General features: G+C 49.2%; 1 protein-coding gene across 4 annotated transcripts in view; it reads left to right on the top strand.

Moving 5' to 3' along the window:
• The window catches only part of ADCYAP1R1 (ADCYAP receptor type I), a 107,172-nt gene that overhangs the window by 73,395 nt on the left and 13,130 nt on the right, over positions 1–20,647 (top strand). For all 4 annotated transcript variants that reach the window (XM_010804298.3, XM_010804297.3, XM_010804296.3 and 1 more), the window contains 10 exon segments: positions 1,181–1,288; positions 3,331–3,351; positions 4,592–4,633; positions 7,066–7,175; positions 7,810–7,907; positions 8,362–8,494; positions 9,401–9,554; positions 9,986–10,046; positions 10,592–10,661; positions 14,825–14,916. In XM_010804298.3, the coding sequence (XP_010802600.1) occupies positions 1,181–1,288; positions 3,331–3,351; positions 4,592–4,633; positions 7,066–7,175; positions 7,810–7,907; positions 8,362–8,494; positions 9,401–9,554; positions 9,986–10,046; positions 10,592–10,661; positions 14,825–14,916 (889 nt within the window).

Here is a 20,647-nt window from a genome sequence, read left to right as displayed (position 1 = left end):
GTGTGTGTGCTGTGTGTGTCTGTGCTCTATGTGTGTATGCTGTGTGTGTGTGCTCTGTATGTGTTCTCTGTGTGTGTGTGTGCTCTGTGTATGTACTCTGTGTGTATATTTGCTCTGTGTGTGTGTGCTCTGTGTGTGCTGTATGTGCTCTGTGTGTGTGTGTGTTGTGTGTGTATGCTCTGTGTGTGTACACACTCTGTGTGTGCTGTGTGTGCTCTGTGTGTGTGTTCTCTGTGTGTGTGTGCTGTGTGTGTACGTGCTCTGTGTGTGCTCTGTGTGCTCTGTGTGTGTGTTGTGTGTGTGTGTGCTGTGTGTATGCACTCTGTGTGCATGCTCTGTGTGTGCTGCATGTGCTCTGTGTGTTTGTGTTGTGTGTATGCACCCTGTGTGTGTGCTGTGTGTGCTCTGTGAGTGTGTGTGCTCTGTGAGTGTGTGTGCTCTGTGTGTGTGTGCTGTGTGTGTATGCACTGTGTGTATGCTCTGTGTGTGTGCTCTGTGTGTGTGTTGTGTGTGTGTGCTCTGTGTGTGTGTGTGTGTGTTGTGTGTGTATGCACTCTGTGTGTATGCTCTGTGTGTGCTGCATGTGCTCTGTGTGTGTGTTGTGTGTATGCACTCTGTGTGTGTGCTGTGTGTGCTCTGTGTGTGTGTGTGCTCTGTGAGTGTGTGTGCTGTGTGTGTGTGCTCTGTGAGTGTGTGTGCTGTGTGTGTGTGTGCTGTGTGTGTACGCACTGTGTGTATGCTCTGTGTGTGTGTGCTCTGTGAGTGTGTGTGGTCTGTGTGTGTGTGCTCTGTGTGTGTGTTGTGCGTGTGTGCTCTGTGTGTGTGTGTGCTGTGTGTGTATGCACTCTGTGTGTGTGTGTGCTGTGTGTGCTCTGTGTGTGTGCTCTGTCAGTGTGTGTGCTCTGTGAGTGTGTGTGCTCTGTGTGTGTGTGCTATATGTATATGCACTCTGTGTGTATGCTCTGTGTGTGCTGTGTGTGCTCTGTGAGTGTGTGTGCTCTGTGTGTGTGTGTGTTGTATGTGTGTGTGTGTGTGTGTATGCACTCTGTGTGTACGCACTCTGTGTGTGTGCTCTGTGGGTGTGTGCTGTGTGTGTGTGCTCTGTGAGTGTGTGTGCTCTGTGTGTGTGTGTGGGGAGGGACTGCTGGACTGCTGGACACCATGGTTTTCATCCCCACAGGGTGCCCTGGGATGTGGGACAACATCACGTGTTGGAAGCCCGCCCACGTGGGTGAGATGGTCCTGGTCAGTTGCCCTGAACTCTTCCGAATCTTCAACCCAGACCAAGGTGGGTTTCCCCCAGGGCCTCTTTAGGCTACACTCGGTCCAGCCTGTTCCCCCAAGTCGGACCCCAGGCATTCCTGGGAGACAAGCACCAAAGACCGGGGTAACCTGCAGGGAGGTGGTTCCCATTTCAGAGCTCTGTGCTGGTGAGATGAAATCAGGGACCCCTGTGCACAGAGGGACACAGAAGCACCCCTCACACATGGCAAAGCCCCGTAGAGGTACGTCAGAGGGGCAAGGCTAGGCTCTCGGATGTGGGCTCCATTGCGTAACCCAGCTGGGGACCTTGAGCAGGGCAGTCACCCCTCTGTCCCCCCATTTCCTAGTCTATCAGATGGGAATGTGGAATGGTGACTGGGAGAATTTAAGTGGAAGATGCTGGTGGAAGTCCCTTAGCAGGACTGGGTGTAGCTTGATGGTCAGCCGAAAGTGTGAGCTGATGTTATGACCACCATCACTCATACAGGGAGGCCCAGATGACTGTTCTCCATGGGGAGGGGCCTGAGGGGAAAGGGTTCCGAGGGATCTCTCCTTTGGATGTGAGTCTGGGGGGCTCTCCAGGCCTATTTCTGCCTTGGCAGAGACTCATGAATCCCAAAAGAAGGTTGGTGTCTGCTTTTAGTGCACATTGACACTGGGAGGGGCCTGGAGCCAGACCGGCCCTCCGCCCCAACTCTGTGGGTGTCCCAGAGTTAGGCTGGGTAGAGGGAGATGGAGGGACTGGGCTCCAGGCAGGTGATGTACTGAGAACCATGCATGGACCACCTAGTCCTGGGTTGGGGTCTTGGTTTGAGGAAGGAGGGTAGGGACTCCTACAGGGACTAGAGGCTCTGAGACACTTGTGTAGCCATGCATGAGTCCCTTGAGACCTGGTCCTCAGCTTCCTCCCTCACGTGCCTAAGGCCTCGGCCAGTGTCCCTCTAGAAGTAGAGAGTCTCCAGGCTGTGCTTCACTCCACTGTCCTCTAGTCCACGTCAGAGGCAGAGGCAAATTTTTTTCACACCTGAAAGTCCAGCAACCTTGTTTCTGCCTGCAGGGGAGTCTGCTTGGAGGAGGTGGTACGGGGAGATAGAGGCAGCGTCCTGGGGATGCCCGGCCCTGTCCCTGGCTCCCCGCCCAGGACTAGAGAAGGCAGGGTCTCGCTATGCTGCCCCCATCTCGCCTCCCCGACTTTCCGTTTGGACCCGTTAGCCATACCTCCCACCTCCAGAATATCAGTCCAGGCCAGTCCAGCAGTTAAACTCTCCCATCCTGACAGTGGCATGAGGACTGGATCCAACCCAGAGCAGAACGGGAAGTGCTGAAAGGAGAGGCACAGTGTGAATGGTGGTTCATCAAGCGGGGTGACAGCCCAGTGATTCAGCTCCAATTTCTAATTCATTCCTATAGAAACCAATTAATCACTTCCTCCATTCACGTACTCCTTTCATTCAGTCATTTATTTAAAGTTGACAGAACATCTACTCTGGGTCAGGTACCGTGGCAGGACTACTTTTCCACCACGCACAGAAAAGGTAAAATGAATCAGCCGTTAAATAAAATTTTCTTAAGATATGCTTTCTTTCAGATTCTATGCCTCCCTCTGGCAATTGCACAATGAATGTGTTATTTACACCTGCCTCTTAATGGTTCATTAAGGCAGGGCCTTTTAGCATCTCCATTCACAAAGTTAGACTTGACTTAAATACTTAGAAAGCTGAGAACCGCAGTTTTCCTTTTATTTCCTGGTTCCCAGGGCCGAATCTCATGCTCATAGTAATAGTTGCTGCTTTGCAGCTGTTGGAGATGCAGGAACGCGATCTCGCTCCTCCTTTGGAATGCCTCACTTTCTCAGTAACTGTGCCCTGTTCTTGCAGGAGAGATAGAAGTCTCTAGTTGAACAGTAGAATCCCAGCTTGTAGTTCTCAGGCCTCTGGGGCCCCAGCACAACCTCTCTTCAGAGTCTGAGAGTGGGAAGGAGGAGGGCACCATCAGCAGGGCTCAGAGAGCAGATTGACTTTAGCCAGCCTTGCTCACCTCTGTGTTTTCTCTCTTGCTCTGTTTCAGTCTGGGAGACGGAAACCATCGGTAAGAGGAACCTTGGAGAGGACAGACTGCTGATCATCTGTCCATCTGTCCATCCAGCAGGAGCCCAGCTCTGACTGTTAGGAGTGGGTGGGGATGGAATGAGAGGTTCATCAGGGGCTGGGCTCATCCTTGCTTTCCCTTCCCTCCACCCTTGGCCATCTGGAGGCTGGGGAGACACAGGGAGATGAAAAATTGCAGCCCTTGGTCTCAGGGTGGTCATGGGCTTGTTTGGGAAGATGGGACTTGCCTATAGAGGGGCAGCAAGCAAGGACACCTGTGTGCTTTGGCATGAGCTTCTGTACACATACAGGCCTGACTGTGTGTGTGAGCCCATGCCGATACTGACATCCCCAGGGCCATGGAGTTGGAATGTATGGCAGGCTCTGGAGCAGAAGAGACCTACCAAGGTGACGTGCAGGCAAACTAATGATGCTGTCAGGGAAGGCTTCCCGGAGGAGGTGACATGTCAGTTGGACCTTGAAAACACAATTTTGAAAAGTAGAGGGAAATGGGGGTTCATTGCTAGCAGAGGATTCAGCCTAAAAAAAGGTGGAGGTGGAAATAAATAATTGGGAGAGAAAGAGAAGAATATGTCTGAGGAGGAAATCTTTGGAGTTCTGGGGTTCCTTTGGTGGGAGCAGTTTGTGGGCTGAGATGGAGGGTTGAACACCAAACAAAAAACCCAAGAGCAGGACCCATATTGCTATTCTATGTCCTTTTTCCTGAAAAGAGCCGGTTAATGAGCTTGTTTACAAAACAGAAATAGACTCAGAGATAGAAAACAAACTTAAGATTATCAAAGAGGATAGCAGAGGTGGAGGTAGAGGTAAATTAGGAGTTTTCCACGAACATATACGCACTATTTTATACAAGTTAGACAAACAACAAGGAAAGACAAAAAAGAGAAAAGGCCAGTCACCCTCTTCCAGTCCTCTCTCACTTCAGAGGCCTTCCCCTTCTCCTGACAATGTCTCATTTCCATACCCTGTTGTCCAGTGGGGAGAACTGAGCCACCATTAGCATCATAGAAATACAAAGCAAATGGGATGGCCCTGGAAGGTACAGTGTGTATGTGGCTGCTGTGTGCGATGCTTCCTCTTGGCTGAGACCCCACCTCCTCCCAGCTCCCCTTCTCTAGACCAGGGGCAGCCTTGACCTTCCAGGGAGCAGAGTAAGCAGTGGATAGCCCTGGCAAGCTGATGGTCAGGTGTCCTGACTCACATCCACGTCTGTTTTGCAGGAGAGTTCGGTTTTGCAGACAGTAAATCCTTGGATCTCTCAGGTAAGGGATGAGCTAAAATTGACCATGGGCTGGCTAGAGGGAGAACATCTAACATATGAGGTCACAGGGAGCTAACCTGTGAGCTTGGGAACCTCCTTCCAGGCTGGGCTATGCCCCTCTGTGGCTCTGTGATCTTTGGTAGCTCACTTTCCTTCTCTGATTAAGTTGTGGGTTTTCTCCATGGAAATTTGCATGCAAGTGCTCAGACAGAACACTGTGCATATAATTTCAGGAAAGGACAGATCTCAGTAAAAGAACTCCTGGATTAAATGGCCTGTGATAGCTTGGAGCTCCCACAAGTAGAACAGTGGTTCTCATACTTTGTGATCACAGTCACGGGCATGCTAAGTCACTTCAATTGTGTCTGACTCTTTGTGACCCCGTGGACTATAGCCCACCAGGCTCACAGAAGTCCATGGGATTCTCCAGGCAGAAATATTGGAGTGGGTTGCCATTCCCTTCTCCAGCACAGTCACCTAGTGGGCTTGTTAAAACAGATTCCTGAACCTCACCCCAAGAGTCTCTGATAGAGCAGTCTGGGTGGGGCCTGAGAGTGTGCATTTTGGCCAGTCTCCCTGGTGATGCTAATGGGCCCGTCTAGGGAGGGCACCCACTTCGAGAACCTCTGGCCTAAGATTCTGTGCTTCTATGAAGTTGCTGGAGCAAAACAGCCTAGTGAAGTAGGCGCAGGCACTGCAGGGTGTGGGCAGTCTGGAGAGTACTCCATCTTCCGGAGATTTCTATCAGAACAATAGACCAGCAGATTCATGGAATAGTTCTAAACAAAAAGGTTTATACTTTTCTGAGCCCACACTATGTTTTGAAAAGGGTAAGAAGGAAAATAAAAGAAAGGAAATGGCTTGTATCTCCAGGATACTTTTAAAAAAAAAATGTTTTTCAGTGCAGCTTCCCTTTCCTCTTCCCACCACCCTGATGTGGGCAGAGCAGAGAGGAGACCCAGGGAAGGGAAGGGCTTGGCCACTGCCATGGTCCCCTAGGACGTGCAGACTTTCTGAAAGAAATGTTCAGAGGGACTTGGAAGGAGGGTGCCAATAGCAGCCTGAAACAGATTTGCTGGAAGAAAAAACCATTTGGCATCAAACTGTGGGACAGAAGTGACCTCGTCTCTCCTGGGCCTGCCAGACGTCCTCCTTGTCCTGGGTCACATACAACTCAGAATCTGAGCTGCAATAAGAGACCAGTCTCCCTGCTCTGGGCAGAGGTCTCTTTATGGCAGGATCACCCACCCTCTGCTGCTCCCCAAAGCCCCAGGAAGTGCATTTCTGACTCTTGGTTGAAAAGAACTGGCCTTGGATCTTCCAACTCAATCAGCAGGACACGAGGTTGGAAAAGTGTTGGCGTCTCCTGTGTTGGCTGCTGCCCTTGTCCCTGTCCGAGCGCCCCAGAGATGGCCTTCTGAGCAGGGCTTCTTCCAGCAGCATGGATGCTGGGGCCCCTTTTATGCAGATGTCTTTTGTTTATGATTTCCTGGCCCCTGAATCCTGTGAAAGGAAGAGCCACCCCCAGGTGTTCTAATACACCAGGTAAACTCCCAGGAAGCCAGTCGGGGAAGGGGGGTCAGCCTAGGGCCACACTTAGGGGCTGGGCTGGAGGCAGAGGGGGCTGCTGCCTTTTCCCCTCCCCTAGACATCGTGGTTCACCGTTAGACAGTCAGGAGCAGAAAGGATAAAATGAACAATCGTTAAAGGCTAAAAGGCCCCAGGCGGGGTGAAAACCAGACTGGACTCCACTCTGCAGACAACAAATGACTCCTGCCTCCTCTGGTGTCCTACAAAATGGCCTTTAAAGTCAAGCTAAAGAAAATTAAAGTACATTAGTGATAGGAAACAGACTTCTAAACTTGAAAGGGCAGAAGTCTTTTTTTTAACCTGAATATGTATCTTAATAAGATCTGATGCTAGGTTAATGGAGGTCTGGTCCTTGTTAATTAAGCAAGCCTCGTGCCCCCTGGACACCATGGAAGTTGCTGGAAGGCCCAGAACTCCCAGTGAAAGCCTCACCTGGAGCTTCTCCAGATATGACGAGAGCTCCTGCCACGCCACTGCCCAAGATGATTCCTGGGCCAGGAGCTCTGGGCCTGGAATCTGCATTTGTGATCCCAGATCATTCTTGCGCTGTTCCAAGGCCTTCAGGAGGGGCTCAGGCCTTTTCCTAGAGGGAAGGAGGCTGGATTCTTCCTGGCTCAGTCCTCTCACTCCTTGTTTAGAAGTCAGCTTTCATTGAGCCCCCCTGCACCCCACGTTCTTAGTATACAGACTAAACAATTATTATTTTCACTTGGACACTGCCATGCTTCTCAGATGGACATGTGGATTTCCAGGAATTTCTACTTAAGGAGTAATTGGCCATTAAGAATTTTAGACCCCTCTTACATCACTTCTGTGCCTCACCGCGTTTTTGTTCTGCTGCAGACATGAGGGTGGTGAGCCGGAATTGCACGGAGGATGGATGGTCAGAGCCATTCCCTCATTATTTCGATGCCTGTGGGTTTGAGGAGTACGAATCTGAGACTGGGGACCAGGTGAGTATCTGCTGCCCTCCTGAAGGTGGAGGGAGGGGCCGAGGAGGCCTGTGGAAGCACGTGTCCCCCAGGGGCCCTGACTCCTGATGAACTGCAGAAATTCGAGTCCCCGGCAGCATTCTGAGTGCCTGCTGTGTAGCCAGATGCATGCAGGGCAGGACTTTCGCGCACTCATTCTAGGCTGAGAAACAACTGTCTTGCTGCCTGAGCTCCTCCAGCCCCCAGCACATGTCCACCACCTCCCTGGTGGCTTTTCCAGGACACCTGCCTTTCTGTGGTCCGGCCATTGTAGGGTTAATGCAGGCCCAGCAGGGGGCCCCCTGGATCCTTCTCCAGGCTAAAGGCTGGCTCTATTCTGGCTGGTCAGTGCTCCTGCACTCTACCAGCATTTAGCTTCTGGCAATGCAGATGGGCAGGAGGAGGTGGCTCAGTGGGAATGGGCTTGGGGAGCTTGGGGTGGTGGAGGAACTGATGGGGGAGGGGAGGAAATGTGATCAACTAGAAAAGAGGGGAAGGAGGAGCTGGGTAGCACGCCCAGAGGTGGGCAGGCCTGGCCTGGGAGACTTGGTGCCATCCCAAGGGGGCCGGAGGCAGGCCCCACACTGAGCCCTGCATGTCCTGTGCTCTGCTCCAGGATTACTACTACCTGTCAGTGAAGGCCCTGTACACAGTTGGCTACAGCACGTCCCTCGTCACCCTCACCACTGCCATGGTCATCCTGTGTCGTTTCCGGTGAGATTCCCGACAGCCTTCGAGTGATTGCAGCCCACCGCCATACAGAGCCCTGGCTCTGTGCCTCCCACCCCCGACTCCTGCCCTGGATGTCAGCCCTGGAGGTCTCTTGAAAGAGACCTACAGTAAGAGATAGGACCCCAGAGAGCACAGCTAACTTGTCCAGGGCCACACACAGCAAGGCAGACCACGGGCAGTAGACCTACGCCCCTCGCATTATCTTCCTGGTCTAGATGGAGAGAGGTCACAGCAGGGAGCAGTATGGCCCCCAGTAGTGGGGCCAGGTGGTGGGAGTGAGTGAGGGTTAGAGAGCTGGGAAGAAGGGGTGGTCTAGGTGGACAACCCCCTTGAGACAAAGCTGTGGAGTCAGCCCAAAGCGAACCCCAGGGTGGAGGGTGGAAGGCTGTGGGGCTCCTTACTTCAAGGCATCTGTCTTCCCCCTCCGTGGGTGTAGGAAGCTGCACTGCACCCGCAACTTCATCCACATGAACCTCTTCGTGTCGTTTATGCTGAGGGCCATCTCCGTCTTCATCAAAGACTGGATCCTCTATGCTGAGCAGGACAGCAATCACTGCTTTGTCTCCACTGTGAGTGCGCTGAGCCCCGCCACAATTGGTCCTCCCTGCAACGCCCCGCTGTCCAGGTGTTTTCCTGCAGGTTGAGATGTTGGCCCCAGTGAACACAGAAACCCAGGGATGACCATGAGGTTACTAGCAGCTGGTGAGACCCCGGCTTGACGTCACTTCCTGTTCCTTGGCCTATGGGTATACTTGGCAGAGCAGTTGAGGCAGGTCAGGTGGAGATGTCAAGTCCCACTTGACTAAGGAGGGAACTTGGCTCAGAGAGAGGACTGGCCTGGTCATTGGTGCTTTAGCCCAAGACAGAGCCAAGGGGCTGACTGACTGGGGTTCCCTCCATACCACCTACCCAGTTCTGATAGCTTTGGAAGTAAGCAGAAAAGACAAGCTTTTGGTGGGGGCAGGATGAGAGAACAGCCCAGAGCACAATGCCTTGACCTGAGAGGGCACACTTGGAGGTGGTGTCTATGAGACTTCTGGGGGGACCAAGGGTATCCTATTTATCTGTGTGATATCTGAACCCTTTATTGTACCAAGGAGGCTCCTTCCTCTTTATTCTCTTTATTCTCCTCTTTGTTTTCCTCTTCTATGGGTGTTGGGGAAGGGGCAGAAAGTGGGGGAGAGTTAGCCTTGGGAGAAGAGAGGGTTCTGTGTGCACCCCCTGACCCCACCCCATCCCCATCCTTTTCTTACACATGCAGAGCTGTCTCCATGGGCAACTTTGATTCAGACTCATAGGATGCTGCAATTTTAGACTCTGAATCCAGGAATGTTGAATCTTTCAGACCCAAGGGGTGTTTAAGCCGGACATGCCTAAGCTAAGGGCCCTCAGGATTCCCCCTGGTCCTGTTGGGCTGGATTTTCAAAGTTTGTTGGGGGCTTGCACCTCCCTCCTCTTCCCCACTCACCCTGCAGGTGGAATGCAAGGCTGTGATGGTTTTCTTCCACTACTGTGTTGTATCCAACTACTTCTGGCTGTTCATCGAGGGCCTGTATCTCTTCACCCTGCTGGTGGAGACCTTCTTCCCCGAGAGGAGATATTTCTACTGGTACATCATCATTGGCTGGGGTAGGTCTCTGATTGTGGCCTGGACAGGTTCAGGCCCCATGAGCAGGACGTCCTTCGTCCCGCCATCCGGGAGTATTAGTCAGAGGAGGGAGGCAGAGGGAGGTGCTGCCCTGCCTCACAGCTATGGCATACTGCTGGATCTTGGATACTGTCTTGCTCTTCTCCTTGTAGAAAGCCTACTGGCTGAGGGAGGGGATATGTGCAGGGAGGCAAGGTAGCCCAGGGTCTGAGGGAGACATGGACCCTTAGAAGGCCTGGGTATGAGGGACAGTTAGGGTCCCCAGGACACCAGGTCTGAGAGGGAGATATGCCCTATGGATCAGAACCCCATGTCTGAGGGGTCCATTGGCCCCCAGAAGCCCCAGGTCTGAGGGGGATACTGGGCCTATTAGTTTTCCTATTATCATGGGGCTCCTTTTCTTTGTATCCAGGGACACCAACTGTGTGTGTGTCTGTGTGGGCTATGCTGAGGCTCTACTTCGATGACACAGGGTGAGTACATGCTCGAGAGCCAGGGCCCAAGCCCCAGGTAGGCTGTCAGTTAACGTCCTGAACTTCATGTTGACTGTCTCAGATAAACCATCCGACGCCGGGCCTGGCTACACCACCAGCCCTGGGAACTGCTTATGCCCTGAACCCACTGTGGGTGGACCCACCCTGCCAGGTCTCAACTGGGACCCAGTGAGGGAGTGCACATTGCCTCTGGGCTCAGCTCTGAGTGACTGCTCTCCTTTCAGGGAGGAGGGGAGGAACAATGAGGCTGAGACAGCATCCCCAAGAACCTGAGTTCTCAAGGGGGAAAGTGGCCTTGCCCAGGAGCCCAGCAGTGCCCTGACTCCTGGGCTCCAGTCGCTGCCTCGACAATGGAGCAGAAGAGAGGCCCAAAGCACTGGGACCAGGATTGGGCTTGGGGGTACAGTCCATCAGCTCTCCTTTCAGCCAGCCCTCCTTCAGAGCCACAGGGGAAGAAGTGGCACCCCGTTGTCTTGCAGGGCTCCCGGCTCCCAAGCATCATCTCTCTTTTTTCTGTGTTACAGCTGCTGGGATATGAATGACAACACGGCTCTGTGGTGGGTGATCAAAGGCCCTGTAGTTGGCTCCATAATGGTGAGTGTGCTTTGGACAAGAAGCAAGAGAGAGAGAGAGGTCTGGGCTGAAAGGTCTGGGAGAGGAGAAATAAAGTGGTCACCACACAAACCAACCTCCTTTTTCACGGCTGTGTTATGTTCTGCAACGTGGATGTCCAAGTTATTTAGCTATTTCAGGAGTGTTGGACATTTGCCTTTATTCCCTTTTACCTCATTATGGAAGATGCTGCTATGAAGAGTTCTGTGCATAGTTTTGAGAATGTGTGAATATTTCTTTAGAATTAATCCCTAGAAGTAGAATTGCCAGGTCAAAAAGGGTATCCCGTATCATTGTCTGCGCTTGTAATTTCAATCATTTAAATTTTTGCACAGCTTTGTGGGAGATAATGTAGCTCATTGTTTTAATTTCTCCACATTGCTTGTGCAACAATTTTTTAACACATTTATTGGCAGTTTACTTTTTTTCTGGTTACTATCTGTTTATGTCTTTGCTTATTTTTTCTAGCCCAGTTATCTTTCTTACTGTTTGATAGATAGTAATGCTTCATTTGTTACATATATTATAAATATAATTCCAACATTGCATGGTTTTATACAGTCAGACCACCAGGCCTTTTCATCATGAATTCTGAGGCTTATTTCCTATTTCTGGAAGTCTTTCCCAACCTGAGAATATAAAAGTAATCTTAATTGTTTTATAATGATTTTATAAATTGGATTATTACACATATGATGGGCTTCCCTGGTGGCTCAGATGGTAAAGAATCTGCCTGCCAATGCTGGAGACCTGGGTTCGATTCCTAGGTTGGCAAGATCCCCTGGAGGAGGGCACAGCAACCCATTCCAGTATTCTTGCCTGGAGAAACCCATGGACAGAGGAGCCTGGCGGACTACAGTCCATGCGGTCACAAAGAGTCGGACACAACTGAGTCACTAACACTTCCACTTCCATTACATGTATGTCTTTAATCCATCTGAAATTTTATTTCTGTGATCTGAAATGATATCTAATCTTATCAAGTTTTTTTTTCCCAAAGGATAGATATCCCACCCTCTAAATATTTTTATTGAATAGGTCATCCTTTCTCCATTATGTAGAAATGGAACTTTATTGTAAACACTCCATGTACTCTACTTGTGTTTCGCTGCAGACTTCCTGCTCCATGTTACTATCTATGCAGCTGTTCTTGTGGCAAGTACCCCGTAGTGCTGGTTACTATACTCTGGCAGCATGTTTTGATATCTGCTGTGGCTAATATTCCTTTCCTTATTTTTTCCCTTCAGAATTTTCTTGCACATTTACTTTTTCACATGGACTCGCACATGTGTGAAGTTGAAGGAAAAAGACCGGTTGAGATTTTTTCATAGGAATGCCACTGAATTTATAAGCAAATTTGGAGGAGAAGTGGTTTTCTTAAAATACTAAGTCTTCCTTTCCAAGATATGGCACGATCCTCTATTTATTTAGTCTTTCTCACAGAGTCATTTTGTATAGTGTTTTGTTAAGTTGTCTTCGTAAGTTTATCTTTATGGTGTCTTTGAGTTTGTGCTCGTCTGGAGGAATTATTCTTTTGTTGGATTTTCTAGTGGGTGTATTTGTGCTGGTGTTTAGGGAACCTATTAGTTTTTGTGTATTTTTTCCTTTCTTGGTTACCTTTGAAGCTCTTTTATTGGTTCTTATCCCTTTTCAGTTGGTTCTCATGGAAAATTATATAACCTGTAAATGAAAATATTCTTTCTCCTTCATTTCCAATATGTGTGCTGTTTATTCCTTGCTTTTGTTGTGGGTGATGTTTGCTACAGTTTTGGGCAGCTACCCTTCACTGAATTAGGAAAGTTTCTATTTCTGACTTGTTTCAGTGTGTATTTTTTCAAATAAGGAATAGATGTCAACTTTTATCAAATGTGTTTTGGAGACATTAATTGCTCATTCCTTTAGTGATGAACATTGTTAATATTCCAGTTTCTCTTCATGATGAACAATGCTGCTGTGGATATATGTGTGCATACCCTTGAGTATGTATGAATGTGTCTTTAGAATGTGTCACCAGGAGTAAAATTTCTGGGACAAAGGATATATACATTTAATATTTTCATGGACATCAATTGCCCTCCACATGTGGAGTATAAAAGTGCTCATTTCTCATGTTTTCATTGATGTTTCGATTACTGAACTGTTCACCAATCTTATGGGGATAAAGATAGCTCATTGTTTTAACCTGTTAATGTAACAAATATTGGGCTTCCCTGATGGCTAAGCAGAAAAGAATCTGCCTGACAGTGCAGGAGATGTGGGTTCAGTCCCTGAGTTGGGAAGATCCCCTGGAGAAAGAAATGGCAACCCACTCCAGTATTCTTGTCTGGGAACTCCATGGACAGAGGAGGCTGGCAGGCTCCGTTGGATGGCAAAGAGTCAGACACGACTTAGTGACTAAACAGCAGCAACAAGTGTTACTGGATTCTTTTTCCTCTTCGCATAAAGCCTCTATGGCCCTGATCTGTTTGTCCTTTTAATGCACTGCTAAATTTTTTGTTTGTTAATATTCAGTTTATAGCTTTTGCACTGTTCTTTGTAAGTTCTCTGGTTTTAGACATGTGTCTGATCATATGTGTGAGCATGGTTTCTGTCCTTGTCTGGGTTTTGTAGCAGGGTTTTGTTCACCTCATAGGTAATTTGGGAGGTTTTCTTTTTATTTGCTTTTAAATAATGATGTAGCATGTAAATTCCATCTTCCCTAAAGGTCTTATGAAACTGGCTGGTCAAAGGATCTGGGCTGGTGCCTTTTCATACATGCATCTTTGATTATTTTTAAACTTTTCCTGAGGTCACTGTTCTATTCTGATTTCTAGATCTTGATTTGACTTGATTAATTTATATTTTACCATGTTGTCTGATCTTTTTCCTTGTGATGATTCAAAATACTCTACACAGCTGTTGTCTTGTCCTCTTTCTCATCCTTGAATTTGTTTAATTGCATTTTCTCCTTTTGGAGGGACTAACTTATGCAGTTAACAGTATTGACTATGCTAAATTCCAAGTACCGATTAGACACTGGGCATGTAGGAGAAGGCAAAACTGACAGAAGCTGCCCTCCAGGAAGGCCCTTTATCATTCTGCTTGATCTGTGAAAGCAAAACAAAACCAAAAAATGTTATATTTATTATCTACTTTTTTTTTCATATTTCTTTAATGAATTTTTATCTTTAACTTCCTTCTTTAAAGGAAGTAGACATTTAATTTGTGGTACACTTTCCCTAAATTTTGATTTGAATGCTTAATTATTTTATCTTCAATATTTCTTATCTTTTAATAAGTTAATGTTTCCCTGAGCCCTGCTTCACTCCAGCCAGGCGTTGCTGTGTGGTCCCCATTGTTATGTGTGTGTTAGTCACTCAGTCATGTCCGACCCTCCTCAACCCCTGGAACTATAGCCGGCCAGGCTCTCCTGTCCAGGGGGATTTTCCAGGCAAGAGTCCTGGAGTGGGTTGCCATTCCTTTCTCCAGGGGATCTTCCCAACCCAGAGACTGAACCCAGGTCTCCCACATTCTTTACCATCTGAGCCACCAGGGAAGCCCATCGTCTCTACTACTCCCCTCCTGCCTTGTCTTTATTTATTTACTCCCCTCCCTCCTGCTGTCTCACCATCCTCACAGCTTCCTAGTTTGTTCAGAGAGCTTTTGTCCCTGACCTTTGTCTGAAGGTAAATGCTATTGCTATTCAAAGGCGGTCCTTTAATTAATAATCCTTATTGTTCTCCATTCTGGTTCTCCGTATTCAGTGACTCTGAACTTGGAGTTTCTCCAGAGGACAGCTCTCACCTCTGCAATAGCCTCTTCTCTGTTTTGTATGGTTGTTTTTCCATCACCCTGACGCTGTTTGTTCCGTCTTTTCCAGAAACTGCTCGCTTTTCCGGCTCACGCATGACAGTTTTTGCTATTTCTCAGTATTCTCCTGGAATCTTTTTATGCCTCTCTTCTGTGGTTTCAGTGATATGGAAGGAGGCTGGAGTGTTCTCATGCTGCCACCCTATGTGTACTTATAATGCTGCCATTAGAAGGCTAGATGGCATCTTGACTGATGGCAAGAGGGCCTTGTTGAGGGAATAACAGCCAGTGTAGTGGCAGGGGTGTGGAAAGTCTTTGCTCAGAACCATTTTCACTGCTTTTTCTTTGCTTCTCAGGTTAATTTTGTGCTCTTCATCGGCATCATTGTCATCCTTGTGCAGAAACTTCAGTCTCCAGACATGGGAGGCAACGAGTCCAGCATCTACTTGTAAGTACCACTGGGTGAATTCCATGGTTAATTCCAACAGCTCGGTGGGGCCTGCACTCAGGACACAGGAGGAGAAGGCCTGGGCATTGCTAACTGGGTACCCTACATGGGCATTGGCAGGACTTCTTTTGGATTAAAGTGACCTGAAAACATAGTTGTCCATCTATCCTTCAGCCAACCCAGGAGCCCCTAATCCACATAGTGACAACATGGAAACGAGAGAGAAAAAGATGGACAGATCCTGTGTCTTGCTAGGAAAATCAAGATGGAAAAGGCAGATTCCTTAAGGTAGTTAGGGTGGGTCTTGTTGGATTAGAAACTGTAGTTCTTTTGGGGGTCTTGGTTCTCAGGGGAGCGCATGACTGCTGCTGGATACAGTGCCTGAAGTCCCCGTTCCCAGACCAGTGGGTACAAGTTGCTCAGTCCCCACTAGTGAGTGAGTCGGGCAGACAGTCTCCCTGGTCTGAGTACTGGAAGAGAAATTCTCTTTGCACCTTCTCTCGGGGCAGCTCTACTTCTAGGTCAGGTCGTCTTCCCGCAACTCCCTCCTCCCTGGGCAGAGGGACATCTAACATGTTTGGGATTGATGGTGTTCGGGGGAAACCTCTTGGTTTCTCCACTTCCACGGCCATTCGGTTTGTTTCTTCCCAGTGTCTCTGCAGCCAGGTCCCTCACAGCTTATCCCTGCTAGCTCTGTCCCACCCCTCTCCCAGCCCTCCACCTATGCTGAATCAGACCAAGCATCTTCCATCTCAGCCTTCTTGCCTTGTCATCATGACCAGCTTGGTGTATGGGCTGTGGGAGGCAGTTTGATCCCCTGTGGTTGGCTGGAGGGGCCAGAGAGGGACAGACTGAGAACAGTCTGTGAGGTGGAAGCTTCTGTGTTGCTTCCTCAGTTTGAGAAGAGAACAGGCGAGAAGGAACTTTGTCAGAGACCCTAACCTGGGGTTCAGAACCTTGATGGCTGCCCAGAGGGCAAGTGGGACAGCAGAGAGACTCCAGCAGAGGGTCCCCTCACCCAGCCATTCTCCTGGAGAGAAGGAGAGGCAGGAATGTTTGGGAACCAGCCCCGGATCCTTCTCTCAGCCTCCTTGAGACTTCCCTGGGTTTGTGGAGCTTGTCCTTGGTCCCTGCGGTCAGTCTGGTACCTCTTCCATGGCAGCCCTTCCTCCGGAGTGGGGATCAGCACAGGGCCTGGCTCGGTCAGGCTTGTTTTCCCTGCATGTAGGATGATTACCCTGACCGCTGCTTCCTCTCCTTTTTCTGGCTATCCATTTATTGTCTTTTATTTTTTCATGCTTTTGTGAACATTTACCAACCTTTGCTTATATGTGCGTGTTACATAGCACATAAAATTGCTCATCCATATAAAGTCCCCTGCACTGAGGGACTGCGGGGGCCAGCTCTCTGCAGATAACTGACCTGGAAAGATCATTCCTGCCTTTGTCTCCTGGAGCCATGAAACAGGGCCCTGCCGCTCCCCCTACCTTCTTGTCCAGCGTCAGAGACCACATCCTTGTGCCTGGCTTGTTTCTCCCACTTGAGGGTGGTTTTGCTCCTGCATTAGCAGTTAGCTGTCGCAAATGTCCTCTGAAGCTGGCAGGTAGCTAACTAAGTCAGCGTCATCTCTCCTTTGAGCATCATCTCTCGTAAGCAACCTTGGCTCCCCTCCCCACCTCCCTGCCACCTTGATTCCTGCTGCTGCTGCTGCTAAGTCACTTCAGTCATGTCCGACTCTGTGCATCCTACATGCAGGCATCCCACCGGATCTATTTCTTCTTCTGAGGTCCCTGGGACTTGTTCTCCTGGGGCTCCCCTAGCTTCCTCTCTGTCTGTGCAGGGACACACAGGGACTCAGCCGCAGCCTGAGTAAGGACACTCTGCTGACCCCAGAACATTCTTTACCAGCTTGGACATCTTGCCCCAGGCAGCAAGAAACCCAGAGTGCAGAGGGAGGGAAGTGTAGGGCCAGGGTTTTGAAGGTGTATTGTAGACTAGGAGCCGTGGAGTCCTATAAGACCTTCCGAATGCATAGATCAGAACTGTCTGTAATTAACACAGGGCTTATACATTTAAGTAAAAATGCTTAAAGAACCAGCTGCAAGCATACCTCATTTTATTGTGCCTCACTTTACTGTGCTTCACAGATACTGCCTTTATTACAGATTAAAGGCCTGTGGCAACCTGGGTCTGTGTTGAACAAGTCTGTCGGCCCCATCTTTCCAATAGCATTTTCTTACTTGGTGTCTCTGTGTTATATTTCGGTAATGCTCGCAGTATTTCAAGCTTTTAAAAAAAATATATTTGTTGTGGTGATCAGTGATCTTTGTTACTGCTGTGATTCACGGGAGGTTCAGATCATTAGTGTTTTTTAGCAATAAGGTGTTTTTAAATTAAGGGATGTACATTTTCTTAGACATTTTGCTATTGTACACTTAACAGGCTGTAGGATAATGTAAACATAACCTTTATATGCACTTGGAAGCCACTAAATTGATGTGAGTTTATTGCAATATTTGCTTTATTGTGGTGGTCTGAACTGAACCCGCAGTATCTCAGGGGTATGCCTATAGTCGGTTTGCTCTTATTGTGTTAAAAATCCCCTTGAAATCTCAGCAAATTCTTTAAAATTTTTTTAGAGACATCTAAGCTTGAGCTCATCTCAAGCCCCAGATTAAACCTCAGGAGGATGTGGTCTGTAAGCCAGGTGGAAGGCCTGACGCAGGACAACGGGGATCGGTTTTAAGTGCAGCTACATGTTTGAGTGTTGCCAGGGTCAAGGAGACTCTATTGGTGAATGTAAGGGGTAATCAAAGCAGCCATGCTGCCAAGCATTTAAAAACACTTGCCACTCATTTAATGCCCACAGACACCCAACAAATCTGGATTAAATATAATCCCCATTTTACAGCTGAGGGAACTAGTTATCAATGAAGTGGGATGAATCCAGTGGGAAAGAATGAAGCTGTAGCTACAGTGCAGGCAGGCAGGCCCTTGACTCCAAGCTTGCTTGCACCATTATTCCTCCCCTCAAGGAATTTACAGGCAAGATGATATTAAACAAGGCTTCCTGGAAGAAAAGGCCCCAGTGGGTTCCAGTCTTGTACAAAACTGCCCTACCTGGAGTGCTTTGAGCTGGGAGGTATCTACTGCTGGGTGGGGAGAGGAGGGGACAATGGGGGAATTCAAAAAGGGGCAGGATGTGATGGGAGAGGGAGATTTCAGAGCTGTGTCTGAATCCCCTTGGTCAGCAGAGTTATGTGTTGGGCTGAGACCCTTTCAGATCTGCCCACAACAATTTTCTGGGTTTTCCCTCTGTTCCCAGAACAAATTTAAGCCTGGGAATCCCCAGGAGAGACGGAGAGGACCTCCTGCCTGTGCCCACAGACCGGCACTCACTCCTTTTCCTGTAGGTTTGTTCCAGCGGCTCAGATGATGACGTTTGCCCTCCTCTGTAGACCAAGATGATGCTCCAGACCCAATCAGAGGACCTGCTGGGGGCTGAGGTTCCTGCAGGGGGCAGCAGCCCTGAGCCACCTCCACTCTCACTGGCTGCTGGGAGAAGGAATGGCTGGGCTCAGAACTTGGGCAGTGGCCAGGCATGGAGTGTGGGCCTGAGTCCGGGTTAAGCTTGTGCTTAGGCTCAACGCTGTTTGAAGCCAGGGCTTAGGGCTCAGCCCCATTCTGGGGTCAGGGTTAACCTTCCTTTTCTCGGGAGCAGAGTTAACCTCTGTGAGAAGCTGACTGGCTCAGAAAAAGGAGGGTGAGGTTTCTGTGCTGAGAGCATCTCAGGCCTGTCTCTGCGGGGAGCTGGCTTTATTCCCAGCGGTCTTCCTGTTGCAAGATGGGCATTGGAGCAGCCTCTTGAGTCTGGGTCAGGGAGGAAAACCTCGTCTTTATTCCCCTCAGGGACCCCACAGAGCAGATCTCCATGGCCCCTTGGGGTAAAGGAAAGAGAACAGATACTGTGATATAGTACATAGCTCAGCAGGGCTGTGACCTACCCAGTGTCAGAGAGACAACATTCGCCTCTGAAGACAGACTCTTCCCTGTCTAGGCAGAAGTCCAGCCAGGAAGCTCTCAGTCCAGGAACTCAGCCCACAGCCTGAGGTTCCCAGTTCACATGGGGCTCTGTCTTCTCCTTCCAAAACACCCTCTCCCCATCCTCTGTCTAGGAGTACCCTATCCTAACAACTCCTATTAGGGATTGTCAATAGGGAATGGTTGCCCCCATTTCGCAGGTGGAGAAACTGAGGTCCAGAGAAGGAAAGTGGCAACACCTAAGATCAGCAAGTCAGTGGCCAAACAAAGCCTTGAACTCAGGTCCCCAAGCCGCAGGTTAGGCACAAGGCACAGGGGGCTGGCAAGTCCTCAGTGGTGGGGGGAAATGAGGGAGGGCAGGGAAACCTCCAAGATCTGCTGAGCTGGGCTTCTGATTGGAGTGCCAGTGTGGTGGGGAGTGCTTCTCTGGGGACTGGGCCAAGCTTTGAAGGGGGACAGCATCTTAGCAGCAGGAGGGACACTATGGAGAACGTTCAATTCAGGTCACGAGGTCACGACATTCTGTGGGTCTGCTGTGTGTCTAGCATTATGCTGATCAGTAGGATCAGGGTGAGATAGACAAGGATCCTGCCTATAAAAGGTTCCCCTGCAGGGGTCTCTGTCTAATATCTGGGGGCTACAGTCCAGGCAGCCATACATACAAAAGGCACTACAACATGCATGGGGTTTATTTAGCTTGAGACCAAAGCAAGGTCTGAAGAACCCATGTGCTGCATCCCTGAGGTATAGATGGCAGTGTTTTTCCTTCCTGCAGACACCCAGCAAAGCTGTGGCAGAACCAGGCCTGGGAGCCAGGGCCCCCTGACTTCCAGATGTGGGTGTCATTCTTGCACCCGCTGTAGGGGTCTGCTGCCTTCTGATTTAGGCTGACGATGCTGCTCTCCATGCAGCCTCCACCCGGTATCCTTGTCTGAGTTGCTTATCCTCCCTTGGATCCAAATCAGAACTGAGCTGATCAGCCCACCCAGGTTAATCTCTTCCTCTTGATTGAATTTCTTTTTTTTTTTTTCACTAACTGTAGTGACTTTTCAGTGATTTGGACATTTTTCTCGTGCCTGTCTCTGGCTTTTCTGCCACCCTCTTTCCTTTCGGTTTCTTTTCATTGGATCCTTTTGAACAGTCACTGGAGGTTTGGGGGAAGGAGGGTGTTTGGGAAGAAGGTCCTTTAACTTCATCCCTTCTCCCGGGAGCCCTCCCAGGCATCAGGTGTCATTTTTGATCCACCCTCCTGCCTCCCCCGAAGAGACACACATCTTTACTGGGGTGTGATTTCCCAGCTTACTTGTTGCTCAATGGCCTTTAGTAATATTTAAAGAAATCAGAAGGGCCTATGTTTACTGTATCCAGGGCCCAGAAAGAATAGGGAAAACTTGGAAACTCAAGGAGAAGAGATCTTGGAGGAGAACAGCTGAAGGTTCTGAGAGGTGAGAGTTTAAGCCTAGTGTGTATGAAGTGACCTGTGAGGTTTGGGCTCTCAGGCTCCCTGACTTGATTTTTGTGGCTCACCCAGACCAAGGTTGAGGGGTGAGGCCACTTGCCTTAGGAGAGAGTAGTCAATCTTTCAATCTGGGCAAGGTAGAGAATAAATTTGAAGACTAGAATGGCTTCCATTTCTGAATATCCAATTAAACTCTTTTAATGATTGAGAAAAACATACTTATGTGTCCAT

Source organism: Bos taurus, chromosome 4 (genome assembly GCF_002263795.3).
Source record: "Bos taurus isolate L1 Dominette 01449 registration number 42190680 breed Hereford chromosome 4, ARS-UCD2.0, whole genome shotgun sequence".
NCBI lineage: Eukaryota > Metazoa > Chordata > Mammalia > Artiodactyla > Bovidae > Bos > Bos taurus.
Note: the sequence above shows the minus strand (reverse complement) of the source record. Positions and strands in the feature narration are given on the sequence as shown.